The 17,718-nt window shown below is 38.4% G+C and overlaps 1 protein-coding gene across 1 annotated transcript in view; it reads right to left on the reverse strand.

Annotated features, from left to right (window-relative positions):
* Positions 1-17,718, reverse strand: part of MDN1 (midasin AAA ATPase 1) — a 93,714-nt gene that overhangs the window by 36,054 nt on the left and 39,942 nt on the right. The window contains exons 37-58 of the mRNA XM_063389646.1: positions 17,118-17,240; positions 16,021-16,218; positions 15,822-15,929; positions 15,074-15,262; positions 14,193-14,282; positions 13,840-14,100; positions 13,428-13,698; positions 12,920-13,079; positions 12,497-12,613; positions 11,131-11,339; positions 10,433-10,578; positions 9,745-9,947; positions 8,424-8,644; positions 7,309-7,422; positions 6,376-6,508; positions 5,589-5,698; positions 4,752-4,885; positions 3,979-4,139; positions 3,528-3,648; positions 1,804-2,014; positions 1,432-1,663; positions 494-620 (exon numbers count right to left, since the gene is read on the reverse strand). Coding sequence (XP_063245716.1) covers positions 494-620; positions 1,432-1,663; positions 1,804-2,014; positions 3,528-3,648; positions 3,979-4,139; positions 4,752-4,885; positions 5,589-5,698; positions 6,376-6,508; positions 7,309-7,422; positions 8,424-8,644; positions 9,745-9,947; positions 10,433-10,578; positions 11,131-11,339; positions 12,497-12,613; positions 12,920-13,079; positions 13,428-13,698; positions 13,840-14,100; positions 14,193-14,282; positions 15,074-15,262; positions 15,822-15,929; positions 16,021-16,218; positions 17,118-17,240 — 3,639 coding nt within the window. The remainder of the gene's footprint in view (positions 1-493; positions 621-1,431; positions 1,664-1,803; positions 2,015-3,527; positions 3,649-3,978; positions 4,140-4,751; positions 4,886-5,588; positions 5,699-6,375; positions 6,509-7,308; positions 7,423-8,423; positions 8,645-9,744; positions 9,948-10,432; positions 10,579-11,130; positions 11,340-12,496; positions 12,614-12,919; positions 13,080-13,427; positions 13,699-13,839; positions 14,101-14,192; positions 14,283-15,073; positions 15,263-15,821; positions 15,930-16,020; positions 16,219-17,117; positions 17,241-17,718) is intronic.

The raw sequence follows: 17,718 nt of genomic DNA on the forward strand, positions 1-17,718 counted from the left end.
ACACAACCAATCTGTATCATAAATATTAAGCAGAGTTATTAAATGTTCTACAGAAAATGCATCAAGTAGCTTTATCAGTCTGATTTGCAACAGAACTAAAAAAATTAGAGGAATGGGAAGAGAGGAAAGTGTTTTTCAGCATAAAATTACTGTAGACCAGGCTGGCACCTGCCATCCAAACAATTTCCCATTTTCCATTAGTCACAGATGGATGTATGGAACAATACTACCAAACAAAATCATACAAAACTACATTACTAAGACTTTGTTGTATTTTATCTTTCAACATTGTGTTTTAATTACATTTTCTCAAGGCTCACAGCTAATAACCTTTCTTGTTAAAGAAGGAACAGGCTTTGTCAGGCAGAGGTAGAAAAACTGCGTGTCAGAAATCTTAGTGATATACATAATTTGAAGAACCTTTGAGAACTTCAGCAAGATTAAATAAACTAAAGATCTGATTAAATTAAATTAAATTAAAACTTGTTCTTACTTCATTAAGGTGTAACAAGTGCCACAGTCCAGAGAGCTGGTGAGAGGCGGCTGGTGTCACCTTCAGAGCAAAAGCTATGAACTGAACTAGGTCTGAACAGACACTTAATTCTTGACTGCAGTTCTTCCTGTAGCAAGTAAAAAAAATACAGCCTAAGCAGTGCTTAAGCAGGGCACATGAAATAAATCACTTGGATAGTGAAACAAATTAAGAATGGCAAGCAAAGTCACCAAAAGGTTAAAATTACAGAAATTCAAATGTTGGGGAAGAACAAGCACTCCAATACTCAAAACACTTGAATCCTTCAAAGTTAACAAAATCTAAACACAAAAAAAGGGGGAAAAGTGTAATCTCCTATAGCTATAAGCTCCATTTTCAGCAAAATATACAAAACATTTGGGGACAAACTGTTTTCTAGCTTGATAGCTTTTGTGAAAAGTCACAACTTTATTGAATTGATTCAAGAGTGAACCAGTGATTCCAAGAGTCTTGTTACACAAAAAATTACTTTCACTGAAATCCATAAATGGGCTTTCTTTTAAAGAATGGTAAACCAGACTAAAAATAAATACACTTGGCCCCTTAAAACAAGATGAACACTTCTTGAATTAATAATCTTAATTTAAACTATGATTCTATGTGTGCATAGTTTACAGAGAAGGAAGCGTGCATGCTAGTCTACTTCCTTTGTCTCCAGGTCTAATTCAGTTTTTCTGCAGTAGCCCCCAGCAACATGGTATAAACATCTTCTGTTGGTTCCTAATACACACAGCTTTGTCTGCTGCATAGATATATATGCACATACACACAGGTGTATAAATTACAAACACATACACACAGATTTACATGCAGATGTACGGCACCAAAGTTACAGATTCTAGCTAGGGATTTGGAATATCATGAAAGGAATGTAGGAGTCCTTTCTCCAAACTTCTTACCTTCTTGCACAAGCCTTGGCCATGCAATCTGCTGTTAGTTTGTACTGCCAGAGCACCCCAATGTACTCCATTGCAGGCCACAGCTGAACCTGACTGCAGAGCTGGTTTAGCAGGGCAGGGTCTAACTGGTTGGAGATGGTGTCTTCAGGAAGCCTTTCTTCTGAGTAACTGTATGTGACTCCTTCTGCTTTGAGCTGTGAATGTACAGCTTTCAAAAATGTCTCTAGCTGACCTGTTTGACAGAATATAAGAAGCACGTAAATGCATGTACTATATTTCTTGTCAGTGAACATTTAACATTCTTTCCATCTGTGTACAAAAGCATGGAGATGGCAGAAGTCATCCTGCCGGCTCTTCACAAGTGTTACCTACCCAGATTAACATCCTCTAAATGATTGGCTCTTATTATCAGGCCATCAGCTTGCAGCAGTGCTTTCTTCATCCTCACTCCTGTGGCAGCAATTTTCACACAGCACATTTTTTCCTGCCATCTACTTTCTCCACAGGCCAATCTTAACTCCAAGATGTTCAGTGGTTTGCTGAGAGCTTTTAACTGAGAAAAACACTCTATGCCCAGTTTATCCTAGAAACACAAAAAGGACAATTTGTTTCAGCAGCACTAACAAAACCACAAACAAGATTTGTGACTGCAGACAAAATTAAGATTTCAAATTCACACGCACACAACTGAAGTACAAGTATATACAATCAGCCTGCAACAACAGCTTAAAAACAATCTTTCAGTAGCCTGACTTACACAGCAGGAAGACAGAAATTGAAACTGGCGGCTACAATTTCTCTTTGTCAAGTCAGGGGTTTTTCCCTTTAGGAAGAAACTGCATAGATCATGCAGAAAAATAGTACTTCAACTCGGCAACTTATCTAAATCAAGAGCAATACATTAAAAAAAAAATACCAGGAGCTACTGTCACTTACAGGAAAGTGCAGTTTACACCTGCAATTTAAATATATTTGGATGCTTAGATATTGTAGCAAGAGAGGATGACTTATAGAATAAAGGTAGAGCTATCCCAAACTAGGCCTCAGACCTGGGCCTGCTAGGCCTCAAACGTTTACCCTATGTAGAACTAGATAAACTTGTGGGGCACTGGAAGCTGGGTTAAGGTATGGGTATCTATAGAATAGGGCAATTACTGTGAAAACGCGGTAGCTGCCTTAAACTGTGAATGTTTACATATTTGCTCATGCTTCCCTGCCAATAGAAATGCACCTGTCACTGTAAACTATTCTTACTGTATATAACCAGCCATCTCATGAATAAAGAAGAGAACGTATGATATGATCATGTTGGTCTGACCTACGTTGCTCGGTCTCCGATCCCACTTATAGTCCCAGCTTCAAGATATATTAGATACATTTGGATGCCTAAATACATTTGGATGCCTAAATACATTTGGATCTCTCCAAATTCTCAGTAAGCACTGAATGTTTTTCAGAGTCTCACAAAGTAACTATGTGCATTTTTTTATAGCTGGGTATCCTTGAGAGATATGGTCATAAAAACCTAGGTCTAAGTACTAGTCACCAACATGACTGCACGTGACTACTTGTGCACTCCTTTTACACATGGACTTGTATTCTTTAGAAAATTTACTGATTTTTTTTTAATTGAATTACAACAAATTCTGAAATATATTAAGAGCAAACTCCAAAACTGTCAAAGTTAAGAGGCCTTGCTTTGGGAAGTTATATGGCAGCCCCACCCTATGCTGTATAAAAGGAAGTGCACAGGCTGTTTTAAATACACCTATGTTCACTGAACAAGCAAGTGGCATACTGATATTCACAAGTCCCCAAAACAGAGCAAATATCTTTATGCTCAGGCATGCCTTTGTTTGAGGTAAATATTTTGTATACATAGCATAATTAATAGTAGAAATGCTATATCTGGGTAACTGATATATTTCTCAAAAGATATGTACATTAGCATGTGCTGAAGTCTTCCTTTTAATCAGTCTAACAAACACAAAAGAAATGTGTTTTTGCTGTCCTGGAAAGCAAGTGCTGTAAATACATTAAAGCCTATCTGGACATTGCTGGAAATACAAATCCATTTGCAAACAGAGTATTGATACCTTAAAAGGAAGGGGTCTTCCTAGAGACTTCTGTAGTATCTTCATATTGGCTGAAACACCAGCAGGATTGACCAAGCAGTTCTGAATCTGCTGTGAAACAGACTGAATTTCCCTGGAAATCCTTGTAGAAGGAAAAATAAAAAAAGGGAGAGACAGATGGGGAAAAAAAATCCACAGTTAGCAGAAGTTTGGGAAACAATGCAAAAGGATGCATAACGAAGTCTTTCATTCTTTCACTAAAGGGGTCAAAATTCTAGGTGATCATTTGAGCAACCAGAAGCACAATGCCAGGAAACACAAATTTTAAAAACAAATAGCTATTCAATACATTGTTATTTGCATCACTAATGGAATACAACTTGGGACACTAAACAATGCTAAGTAGCTATAATGTTAAAGAAAAGAGTAATTTATACAGCTATGTAACAGAAACAAATCAAAAGCCACTCACTTGTTCTGGTCTGATCCACTAAGCATCTGAGGAATTCTGTCAATTAGGTGTTTCATAACCCAGTGCCAGTGCAGAGCCAGGAGTGACAACCCTGAGGAATCCGCTGTGACAGTGTCAGAGACTGCCCAGAACCTGTCCCGCCACAGCCAGCAGAACAAAACCTGGGAACGAGCCACAGAGGTTACAGTGTTACCACTGCCACTGGCGACACAATACCTCCTACTTCAAGCAGGAGAAAAAGCAAAACCACCATCACTTGTATTAACTTCAGAGTCCAACAGCGTTTTGTATTCAGTGCTACACAACCAGGACTCAGCTACAGGTTCTCTAAAAATACCACAGCAGCAGGTGGAACTACAGCAGCCAAAACCAACCAATCCCTGCAGTCTAACCAATCCCAACTCTACAGTGTCAAGATTTCAGCAAAATTACACTCATGGTATGAAAAGGGAGTGGGAGAAGTGAACCACCTCTGTGGCCTGCATGTCAGCTGTCCCGGTTCAGACATTCTTATCACAGATGGAAATGGATGCTCTGTTTATCATCAGTGGAGAGAGACAGGCACTCCTACAGCACAGCTCATGCCATCCTAAGCAGGTATTAGGGGGCACAAATACAGCCACTGAAACAAATACGATCGTTTTCCTACTTTTAGGCATATTCTGACTACAAACAGAAGCACTGCAGTTTATTTCATGGTCCCTCAAACTAAAAATAGTGTTCTGCACACAATCTCTTAACTTTTATAAATGCACTGTGGAAAGTCTACTCACATCAAGCATGTCATCATCACTTAAGGCCACCTGGGTAGACTTCACCCAGTGAAGTGCAAATGCATCCCAAAGCTCAAAGAAAGCAGCAAGGTTGACCACGATTCCATGAGGAAGACAGTTGTAACTTCCTGGATCTGAGGTTTGGGGAAGAGGAAAAGAAAGGCAATGAATATTCCAGCCACATCACATGACACAATATGGGTCAACTTCTGATCACTAGAAACTGTCTATGATGGAGAAAAAAACACAACCTGAAAAGATCCAAGAAATGTAGCAATAAAAGCTTCAAAAAATAAAAGTCCTTCATTACACAATTACAATTACACAATTACACAAATCCTACATACACAATTTGGTATTACCTCTACGCATTTTACACATATATTAAAAAAGCCAGAAGGAGGGATTCCTTAATCAATTGCTTCTTCTTAATCAATTGCTTAGTGCAGCACGCTAACTTCATCACTAAATTTTACCCTTTCAGAAGGAAAACTTCCTACTTACACAGAACAGAAACACATCTGAAGAATTTGGTTATTCTTATTAGCTGAAGACAGAACGCTATTCGTTTCTCTCCACTGTTAACCTGAAGTTTGATTAATTAAGAGAAAAATCATATTCACTGACTACCTCATAGAGGCAGGACATAAATAGTGTAGACTAAGGTATCTCTAATTCAAGAATAATGTGTTAGATACCATACTAGTCCTCATTTGACTGCTTTATATTCACATATTCTTTGCACCTCATGTTTAAAGTATGCATTTCATAACAATGCAAATGAACCATATTTCAAATTGACTACAGAACGAACAAAAACAGCAAAAATCAACCCACTTTTGTGGAAATCTAGAGACATTCTTAGGACACTGTTTCTTGGCTTCTTGCTGGCAATCAAACTCTTCTCAGTATAACTTCTTTTTTCTCGGTCAAGAAATAACACTGCCCTGAAGTAAAAATGAAGTTGTTATCAATCCAGTTTTAAACACTGGCCTTATGAGAATGGTGAACTACAACATGGCACTTGAACTACAAAGTGACACAATATATTCAGTGTGTTATGGAAGAAGTATGGAGTGCAACACAACTAATTGCCTGAATATGGTTTCTGCAGAAGCAACCTTCACAAGGAGCAGATTCCTGACTTCACCAGGAAGGAAAAACCAGTGAGCTACTAAACAGGTGCAACACCACAGCCTTTAGGAAATGTGAGCAGCTGCTTCCTTACACTTTAACTTCAAAATATGTGTACTTTTTAATCTTGTTAGGAAAAACAAATCCAAAAGCAGGACAACTACTTAAGTTTTTTCAGAGATCTCACACTGCTACTTCTGCCTCTTTAATGCTTTATCTCACAGTTCTGATTTGTCCTTGAAGTACTATAGCCTATATATATGGAATGATGGGAGCTCTGCTCCTGTATTAAGGGATTGTGTTTAGTATGCATCTATAGAAAACAGAAGCAAAGAATTTAAACACCTGTACAAAAACCCCCCTCTGGCTCTGATATTTTACATCACACCTATCAAAACCTAAAAACACACTTGGTAGACACCTCAAGTGTTTACTCAGCACTGATTACAGGCATTGGACACTCTTTGCAAGGGTGTTTTTTGTAACCCACCGATTTGCTGCAGAATTCAGAAGCCTAAGAAGCTGGTCTGCATGTTCCATTTCTGTATCAAAGTTCATCGAATTTCTAATGATCTCCAAAAACTGCATATTCCATCTTGGGTCCAGAGGTATCACATGTTCATCTGGAAAGGCAGACAAGACAGGGCAGCAGTGAAACATTGCCCAGTTCTTCTCTTGGTCCCCCTGCCTATGCCTATTCCCTATCACGGAAAGAAAGAAGCCGCCTAGGGGCAAGGCAGTCAAATTCTCTTACTCTAGATATGCAAACAGAAAAGCATTAAAGCTGACTGCAGGTTCTGTAAAACAGAACTGTGACAATAAATTAAACAGAGCTTAGAGCACCCATATAGAGCTTAGAAACTCAAGTCTGGCTCACAGCCCAGGCAAGACACCCAGGGCCATCCATAGAAGGCTCAGTGTCACTGTATGCAGCCTTCAAACACCTAACAAGCTTGGAAAGAAAGCCACAGGTCTGAGCTACCCACTAAACACCAAGGGAAAATTACAGGCCAAACCATGGGTTTCATATGGGTTAACACAAATCCTGAGGAAAAAAAGATCAGGGTGCCTAAACTATCAGGTCAGTAAGGCAGTGAATATTTGAATCACTCTGCAGAACATCACTTTGAGCTGTAGGAATACATCTGAGTCCCAGATACACAGCCAGGGCTCATGGGCAGAGCACTCATCTCTAACTTGAATAGTATGAACGCATCTAATTGCCATATTTGCTGTTCTAGACAGCAAGAATGTTTGTATTTCTTGTAATTTCTTTTCTTTTCTTTGTTGTACTTTTTTTATGACAAAGGCAACATATATTTAGAATTTAGCCTTTGTTTTGCTACATACCTTTCCTAAGAAGGGTTGCAGTGTGTTCAGAGAACAAATAAAGGAATCTTACATCCATTTTTATCACAAGTACCTGTCATAGTTGGCTGTAGCAACTTGATCATGTTACTGACTCCAGATGAGAGGGGACTGGCATAAAAACAACCAAGGGCTACAGCACCTGCTTCCAGCTGAATCCGTACTGAATCTGCAGATGAAGAGGGGAGAACACGGGCTTAAAAGTGCATTTACTACAAATCAAGAAAAATAGCTTCAACTGAGCCAGCACAAGCAGATGGAATCAAATCTGTGCATGCACTCTGGATATGCTGGTCAGTCATACTTTGTATTAACTCAAAAAGGTCTTAAAAGCACCAGAATGTCACAGCTGAAGACATAAATCCTATAAGGAATTCTAGTTGAACTGGTGATACTACTACATATATGCTAGTAAAATATAGTTTGTGAAAATCTATTACTTTATACCATCAAATTTGCCCTTCAATACTTTTTTGGGGGGGTGGGGTGGTATTTTCTTTACAATAAGAAAAAAAAGAGCACAATTTTCATTAAAGTAATTTTTTACATATTTTCTGCTTTACAGATCTACCTGCCTGAAAAGACAGCAAAGTAAAAGGGGAGCAATTAATATAGGGACAGCATAGTCTGAGATTTCATACCATAGAAGAAAGCTAAATGTGTGAATTATTTGGACTAATGCCTGCCTAAATTCTCCATGATTTTAATGCAATTAATTCTGTAATTAAGTGAATAGCTCATTTCAGCTATTACCCTAAATGTTCAGACTACACTGCTTCAGGAAATCTCAGTTCTGCAGTTTCTTGGCTTTCTAAGCATTTGAATTTTAACACCAGATACACAGAAGGCATTTGACTACTTTCACTATCACTAAAAAAAAAAAATAGTGAAAAGGCATATTTGCTTACAAAGATCAAAACCCACCCAAAAATAACTAATTCAGAAGTGGCACAAGTTACACACATGGTTAAATAATAAAGGATAATGTTTAGCCCAAATCTCCTTATTTCCCTGACATGCACAACCTGTTTCTGTCCCTCCCTGGAGCCTCCATGCCCTTGAATTAGTGTGGATAACTCATAACTTGGAATGGTCTGGATGTTTTCATACAAGACTTACAAAACATAACAACTCAGCCCTTAGACAAAACAAAATTAAATGATTACATACCAAACACCTGTGGCAGATTTTTGGCTAAGGAGTTAAGCCATTTAACTCTTAATTTCCAGTCTTGGTTGGTCGCCTTTTCTGTAAACAATTTCACTGAAGCCTGGACAACTTCCATTTTGTCCATCCAGTTTGCATCTAACTCAACAGCACTGAACTTGAGACTCTCAGGATTAGTGGACTGCATAACTTCCTTGAGATCTTGCAGAGTCACTGGTAATGTCCTGAAACACAAGGAAGTCCAGCAATCGAGAGTTCAGACTGCCAGATCCAGCAAACAATGTATTTTGCAGGTCAAGCTATGCAAGCATCTTTAGGCACCAGTGTAGCAATGCAATGATCTTTCCCCCATTATTTAGCTTTAAAATGAGTTTCCAACTTCAAATCAGTTGGCAGTGTCTACTATCAGGAGCTCACTGTTGCCAAAAATTCATGCACTATACCAAGAGAATATGCACAGAATTTGAGAAATTCTAATTGATTTGTGCACCAGAATGATATGCAAAGTTAAATTAAAAAAGACAAAGATAGAAAAGAAGTGTCATCGAGGAAAAAATAAACAGCAAAACTGAACAAAAATAGCAAACAACACTGCATATTGCTAGGAGTTTACAATTTCAACTTTTTATCTTAGTACAAACTTCCACAGTTTGTTCTTTCACTGGAAGCAACCTACAGTACCTGTCTAGAGTGGGTTACTAAGCAAAGAAGGCAGAAACAAAGTTTTTGCACCACTGTTGTAAAAATTAACAGCTACATTGCACAAGAAATCATTTAAAAATTCTTTCATATACCCCCTGCACAGGGGCCTCTGCTTCTTTCAGATAGCTCTGTCTGAAGAAGGCAATTTGTGTTTTTACCTGAAGCTATTGGACCCAAAATTATTGATGAATAATTGATTACATGAAAACAGGAAATCCAGAGAATCATTACTATACTTTAAACTACTTCAATGCTCAGGTTTTTTTAAGCTCGGAAGGAAACTGAAGGAAGAGATTTTGGGTCTCTTATTACCTACTAAACATTTGCATTCACATTTTCTGCTAAACAACTCTCAAAATGAGTCAAATGCACTTACTGAAGATTAAAAAGTCGAGTATTTTGAATGTATTTGGAAGACTTAAGAATAAAGCAGAAAATAATTAAACTTTCATTTGCAGTGGTTGTATGGAAAGATAACAGGAACACAGTTACAGAGTATGACAATCACAGTCTCTTCCTGCACAATTTGATGAAGACAGGATTTTGCAATAGATAATGACATGTCATGAATAGTTCACATATATTGTTTCTCATTTACTAGACAAAAAAGTTTCCTGCCCACCTGCAGTTTCTGAGGTTTAATCTATGCAGACAATACATCAGGACCTGTCCATCACTCTGGACTGTGGAAAGCAGTGAGTCTTCAGCTGCAAACAGAGCCGAGGGCAGGGAGTCTGGCCACAATCCCACTGCCAGCAAGGACTCACCCCAAGTGTCAGGGGAAGCCAGAGAGGAAGCATGCCTCGTAACCAATTCTAACACAAGCTACAACAAACAACCAAAAACCAGTTTAGAATCACATTCAAACATGTAACATGTATTCAAGCACCATAGCTCAGGAAACTCTTTTATTACATATATTTATTATGAAATTATTATAGACCAAATCTTGTACAAACCCTATATAAAGTACACAATGAAAGTACCTAAACATTCCTACCAGAAGTGAAATAACACACTGTGCAGTTTCAAACAGGAAGTGAATGTGTCTACAGATGACAGTGTGCACATTGTTACAGGCTACAGATGCATCAGCATGAATACCCCAAAGTCTCAGCTGAAGCTCTTACAAACTACAAGCCTCAGAGTCCAAACAGGATATTGTTTGGTTTGTCTCTCCAAGAGCATCATCTTCATCAGTCTTTTGCTTGGGCACTTAAGAAATAGGATCTCAAACACTAGCCTCATGAAGTTACATTTTTCATTTATCTAGATGATCTAAGAAAAGCTTTCAAATACAGGATTTTTACCTTTTGGTTAATCTGCAGTTGTTGTGAGCGGCCATAAACTTCCCAACAGGCTCTGTAAAAAGACTTTGCTAATTCAAGGCCTCTTCGTATTTGCTGCACAATTAATACAGCAGCCTGAAGCAAAGGTGACAAAGATGACAGAGAACCTGAAAGATACACACACAGCAATTAGAGTGATACAAACATTTAGCAGCTGTCAGCCCTTTAATCTGACAAACACAACTTTTGGTGTCATGATACAAAACAAATATATCCTATTGACCTGAAAGCTGAATGGATTCTTCCCAATGTTGATAGGAAAATCTGCTGAGACTATAAGTAACAGATGACCAGCTCAAAATAACACATCAAACAGCTGAGATGAATGAAACTCAGCTGCAAAGTACAACTTGTGCAAACCCTCCATTCTGCTGATTTTCACTTCAAACACATTGCCTTCTCGATAGCAAGGGACAACAGACACGTGCCAGTGTCTGATGTCTCCTTAACAAAGTGCTGTAGCCACCACTTTTTCATGACTTGGGCCTACTTCCTGAGAATGCAAAAAGCCAATCCAAAAGTACCTGATTATAGTTTCATGTGCTTACTTATATCAGCACGTAACACAATAAAACAACCAGGGTTTAATACTAAAGACTTCATCCATATATATGTAATGAGCCCACGTTGCTAAAAAATACCGAACAGACTTTTTTTACCTGCTATTGCTGCCTTGGTTTCTGAATGCACAGCCAGAAGTGCATCACAGACACTATCTCCAACTAAACCCAAACCATGCAGGAGTGACTTCAAATCCAGACTGTCCAAGAGATTTCCATCATTCTCCCCAGGAATGTAAATTTCAATCCCACGATTCCGCATGGCTCTGGATATTTCCCCATGACCTGGATCCATAGAAAGGAAGAGCCTGTTGGATATTAGAAAAGAATCATTCAAGTTGGAAGGGATTTACAGCAATCATGCATTTCAACTGCCTTATATTCTTAAGATGCAACTTAGGTCCTTAAACTATCACCCTGGAACTACAAAATCTGCTCCTCCATAAAATAAATTCATCTTCATAAAAATGAGGACACCTATCTAGGTAGATGGGGATACCTACAAATCCAGAGACAGCTTCTGAATTTAAATGAGAAATCTGTATGAATAGTTATACTTTGCAATTAGATAGTCTGCATGACTTTTAACTCATTATTATCTGAGTCATGTCTGTTTTATCATTTGTCCACTTACAAAGGAAAGTTAGACTATGCCTCGGAGCTATGAAGACTCTTAAAATTCTTAGCAACAGTTTCATATAAATCTGTGTTGTCTAAAAACTGAAGTATCCAACATCCAAGTAGCTACTAGTAGCTACTATCAATAGACACCTCTTAATAGCAAGGAGGAAAAAGTACTTCTGGGATACAACACAGTGAAAATAGGTTTCTGAAAAGTCAATAATATTTCCAATTCAGAGGAACCAGAGCGTTATCAGTCCCAGTATCCTTGTGATGAATGTATAACAGGTAGGAATGATACAGAATCCTGTTATGTTCTCCTCCCATCTTCCCCAGAGACTATTTCAGGTCTGAGAGAACAGGCTGTCTATTTGGGTGGTTTGTTGGGTTTTTTTAAAGTTCTGTCACTGCAAGAAACTCAAATTTATATATGAGATGGAAAAAGCTGGGAAGAAAATTATTATGCCCATATACCAGATTTCATAACCAGCATATCTCAAGACTTCACCATTCTCAAAGCATGTATCCTCAACTTCATTACAGTGAAACAGGGAAGTGCTGAAATCCTAAATTAGAAATGCAAAATCAAGGCAGAGGCACACTGCTATGATTTTTCTTGTGTAGCAGTTTGTGTTTCAACAGGGATATAAAGCAAAGCCTCTTAAGCTCTCTTTTACATGCTCACCACCATGCAGTTTTTTCCTCTGCTAGAGTGTCACTACACTACATGGCAAACTAAACAGCATTCAAAATATCAAGACTGACTCACTGATGACATTATCATTCTAAAACTGCTGTTTGATAAAGGGAAAAAAAAGGAAAAACAAAAAGCAGAAATTAGTACCTGAAGTTTGGATGAGGAGCTATTGTAGGAATTGTGCCATCTATGACACCTCTCTCACTCATGGTCAGAACACCTCCTGGCTCAAGCAGAGCATTCAAGCGGTCCAGCACAGAAGGGCTACATTCAAAACAAATTCATGTGGTCATAAAAAGGTCATAAAATTTGATCCTTTTCTGATCTGAAATCAAAATGGTACCAATCTTAAGCAAAAGTCAAACAATTAGTTACTTTATAAGGTACCAGGAAGACTGTCAAATGCTAGCTAAGTTGTCTGAGAAGGAAGATACTCTTCCAGAAAATCTAAGTTATTTCTCCTGTGTATTATCAAATGCAAGATTTTCAGTTGTGAACCACACAGTAAGAGGCAAAGTCAATCAGGGAAGTCAAAGGGTTCACTGAAACATGGCCACTAGAATCTCTTACTTGCAGAAATTAACATTGTCCATTAAGAGCCAGTCTCCAGATTGCAGGGCCTGAACCAACATCCCATCTACCCACTCAAAAGTGCCATGGCTGTTGCAGTCAGCAGCTTGGGCCTGCTGCAGCTTGAAATGCCGGAACTCTTCTACCAGGAGAGCAAACTCTGAAAGGAAATACATCTTACACTGAGACTTCCATTAATGAAGTAGCTTCCAGCATCATTCAAGAAAAGTAGTAGTCATTTTGTTAATAAACATATATGCTTCCTACTTTTTAGGGCAACATAACAGACAAGGCTCTTCAGTACCCCCCCATAGGCAAAATTCATGAACAGAAAAGGTTTTCAAGCACAAAGAAATATAAAACAGATTGACACTTTACTCCCTAAACAGGTACTTTTCTGCATCACTTCTCCCCCATTAGATGAAATTTGATGAGTATTAATGCCCTATTTTAAAAAATTAAATTAAAAAAATTAAATTAAAAAAATAAGGAAACCCAACATACATACCCGCCTTTGTGTGAGAATTTATTTTGTTGTTTAGTCGCTGGGTAAGTACAAGTATTCCCTCCAGTTTGCTCACTAATTCAGCTGTAACACTTCCACCTCCTTCCCCCAGAGATTTGGGTTTGTAATTCAGGCTGAAGTTGCTCCAAGCACGCAGCACGAGTTCGGCGTCATCGGCACAAAGCTCTGCCAGGAGCAGACTGTCCCTTACGAGTGTGCTCACAGCATTCTCCACCTTTTCCAAGAGGCGCTGCCACGGCCTGTTGATATCAACCTACAAACAGGCCATCGGGGAGTCAGCTCCTGCAGAGCCCTGTGGTGCCAAGGCTCCACTTGCAAACACTGAACTCACAGCAGGCTGGCCACTGCTAGGTAGGAAGGAGAAATAGTGCCATACTACCAGAACAGTATTTACCTGCTCAAATCCACCCAGCAGTTCAGTCGTATCCATTGCGCTGTTCATGGCCATGATCTTCAGCCGATGGCCGGTGAGATGGGCCAACAGCTCCACCAGAGCGGTTTTGCCAACAGCTGCTGGCCCCACCAGGATCACCATCCAGCTCATGTGCACACACTTCATTATGGACTCCAGGGACTGCAGCGAATGATGCAGAAGTGACAGAGTTCTGCCAGAATGAGGAATATGGTTGCCACGAGAAAGAACTGAATAACCAATCTGAAAGGGGTGACAGACAAAGGCAAATGGAGTTAACTATGCAAGTTGTTTCCTTCCCTATCCCATCACAAAATCCCTTGTCAACCGTTTACCTGAACATTATATGGATTGATGTGAAACTCCCTGGTTCCTGTATACACATTGGCCTCCTGGCCAAAAATATCTCTGTATACAGAAATAACCTGGAACAGTTAAAACAGCAAAGAGACTTATCAGTTCAAGTTATCTACTGTTCCAAATACACACTTTTAAAGGTTTACATCTGAAGTATCTTTTCCTCTCAGTTCCACAGCTGCATGACAGTAACTAACACAGTAAATCACAAGCTTGTTTAACTCGAAGTACAGGAAGCAATGTTGAGTGTGAGCTGCCCACAGCAACCCTTTCATTAATCACAGTTTCCTGAGACTCGAAATACTGTAGGCAATGCTTCTTTTTAACAAAGTACTGGGATAGCATTCACTTCATAAATAACCTCTTTGGTAACACAGAAAAATATAACAATGTTACAGGAAGGGGAAAGCAAACCCATGAGGAAACATCCAGTCACACACAGCCAGTAACTTCAGTTTTATGATCTGACTTTTCAGTTTAATACCATTTAAATGGTGTGAAATTAAACAAAAGCACAGGATTTCTAAGCAAGAGAGGGATAAGTAGGCAGCAAACATTATTATTTAATACAGAATCACACAAGAATATGATGTGTTTCACTTTAAGTCCTTTGTTATTCTACTTGCCTTCATTTACATCAGTTGTCTGCTTTTATACTAATTAAATTGATATTTCAAATGGCATGGGAAGCAGGTCTCTATATCAAACCCCAAAACTCTAAACAAACCTATTTTTCATTTTTAAGAGGTAAGTGTCTATGAATGAACTGCAAGGAGTCTTCAAACTGGAGATCTGTACTTGGATTTCTATAAATATGTCCTGACCATCCGAAGAGAAAAGAACGAGAACAATGGCTCACCTTTTCCTTGTCTTCTCTAGTTCTCATTCTTTCCCCATATACCAAAAACATGTGCTGGCCTGGATCATACCATCCTGGTGACTGGTCAACAAGCATAAGCTGGCACCAGCGGAAAAGATCACGTAAGTTGAACTCCCAGGGTCCTCCTTTCTGTCCCCACTTTTTTTCAGCCATTACTTCTTTTTCAATCTGAAAAAAAAAAAAAAAATCTTTTATTCCACCCACAAGCTGGTCTCCAAATATATTTTTTAAAAGTGTTGACTAACTTCTGCCTTTGGTACTGCTTACAAGACAAACACAACTAAAAGAGCGGATTGAATTTAATTTGCTGGAGATATGTTAGGAACTAAAGCTTGATTTAGTTTGTCTCTTCTCTACTGTTTCTCTAACACTCAGCTCAACTTTGCAGTTTACTCTTGCACTCTTATAAATGAATATGCAGTAAGATGCTGACACTAGAGATTTTACCTAAGGTCACAGAATACTACTTTCTCCTGTGTATATATGTTTTATCTTCTGTGAAAGACCATGCCCTGTATCAACAAAGCATCTGATTGTCATGGTACAAGAATTCAGGTACTAGGTTTAGTGGTGTTCTTTACTTTCTTCTGCATATATTTCCATCCCTCTTTTTTTACCCACACACATCTCTATAAAAATGCTTGGAAATGTAACATTAGAGTTAATTTTTTTCTAATCTTATTGCATTCTGCCTACTTCTACAGAAAAAAAATTAAAATATGTTTACCTTGTTATTGAAAGCAACCATTTTAGCAATAATGGTTTTATCAATAGCAGGAAACAATGCATTCCCAATAAACTTCATATCTTCTGCTGACAGTGGATCAATGTACACCTGTAAAATCAAGATAATTCAGAGTGTTTGTAAAGTCAAAAACTTGTAAGACAGGATCATGATGTAGTTTAAACCAAACAAATAAGCTTGCCTGTGTAAATCTATTAAGAAAGGACTTGGGCAGACCCTTCCTTCCACCTCCTTGTCTGTATGGATTCTGGCATCCAAAAATCTTAGTTGTCTTGTGCTGTACATGAAAATTCATTCCCAATTCTGGAACATAAATCTCGGCTCTGTGGTCAAAGCACGCGTTAAGCCCCTCTAACACAGACTGAGAAGCCAGATTCAGCTGAGGAAAGAAATAAGGATACAATATTAATGCTCCACAAAACATTTTTGCATAATCTCTAGTCTAATAGTTTGGGATATATAGAAGGTAAAATTCCACTTCATTGCTGTTCTAGAACTAACACATGCTATTACCACCAGCTAGACTGCTGTTATACTGGAGCAACTAACATTTCCTTGTGTTCATTTGTTATTTGTACTGTGTTTTTTCGCTGTGATTAGAAAACAATTCTCCATCATAAAATCTGCATGTTCAAAATGTTTCTTCTGAATTTGCATTCATACATTTGTGCCACTCAGAGCATTTTGTTTGTTTAAATTAAGGCAGTCTCAGCTATTTAATTCTAGTGGTTGTTTAAAGTGGCATTCTGCACAATAGCAGGGAGAAAAGGAAGTATACAAGAGGCTAAAGAATTGAAGATTTTGCACTCTACAGTAATTAGAACACATATTGCCAAGAAGCAGATCTGTGCACACACATGCTTGAAAGCACTTGCTACGTGATACACAAACAAACCTGCAGTGGCAGGATAGCTTATACTGGCAAGATGGAACTCTTCTCCATCTCAATTACATCAGTAACCAAACACAGTAGATTAGGCCCAAAAAAACCCCTTCCATTTCAATGAAATTGTATCCATGTAAGAACACTTGTACCAAAACTTTGGTTGACATTCTTCCCTAAAAACTTCCAAATGTAAATCAAACCTCTCCTTGGTTTTGTACAGAAATTTAAGCTGGGATCCAACCCTTGTTCTCTTGTCTCAAAGAAGTCTCATCATCACCTGCCTCCATGAAGGGAGGTCATTGGCACTCGAAGGTATTTATTCCACAAACCAGATCACCAAATTTGGTTTCCTAGAACATTCTATTTTATTTGTCCCCCAAACCTGAATTTACCTCATCTAATACAATCCAGTGTCCAGCCTTTAATGCTGCTAACAGTGGTCCATCACGCCAGGCAAATTCTCCTCCCTTCCCACCTTCAACAGGCAAGTCTGTCCCAAATAAGTCTGTCACATCCTTTAGGAGTAAAGAATAGAGAGAGAGTTGAGGAATTACAAAACTTAAATGAAGTTCATAAACAGAATTGCTTAACTATACTTAACATTTTTCTCCTTTTTCTTTTAATACCTACACTTTAGGTCTATTTAAAAATTTTCAGTAAATGCAAAATGCTAAAAGCTTTTCCATTATAGGACTCCACTGACCAGCTGCTATATTTAACAACAAAATTTCAAATTGGTACAGAAAAGCTAAAAAGCCTTAAAGCTGTTTTCAAGTAATGTTACAGAAGCAAAAAAACCCACAGTAGACAAAGATATGCATGACTTCACCTGAAAAGAACAGAAATATCTAGGAACTGGCATTCACTCACAGAAGCTTACTGCTCTGTCTGGTTCCCCCTCTCATTCAGTTTCCTCTTGAGACCAAGGCAAAATTGACATTTCAGACACAGTGCCAAAGTTAAAGAGAACTGCATTTGAAATGTTACACAAAG

Source organism: Prinia subflava, chromosome 2 (genome assembly GCF_021018805.1).
Source record: "Prinia subflava isolate CZ2003 ecotype Zambia chromosome 2, Cam_Psub_1.2, whole genome shotgun sequence".
In the NCBI taxonomy this organism is placed as follows: domain Eukaryota; kingdom Metazoa; phylum Chordata; class Aves; order Passeriformes; family Cisticolidae; genus Prinia; species Prinia subflava.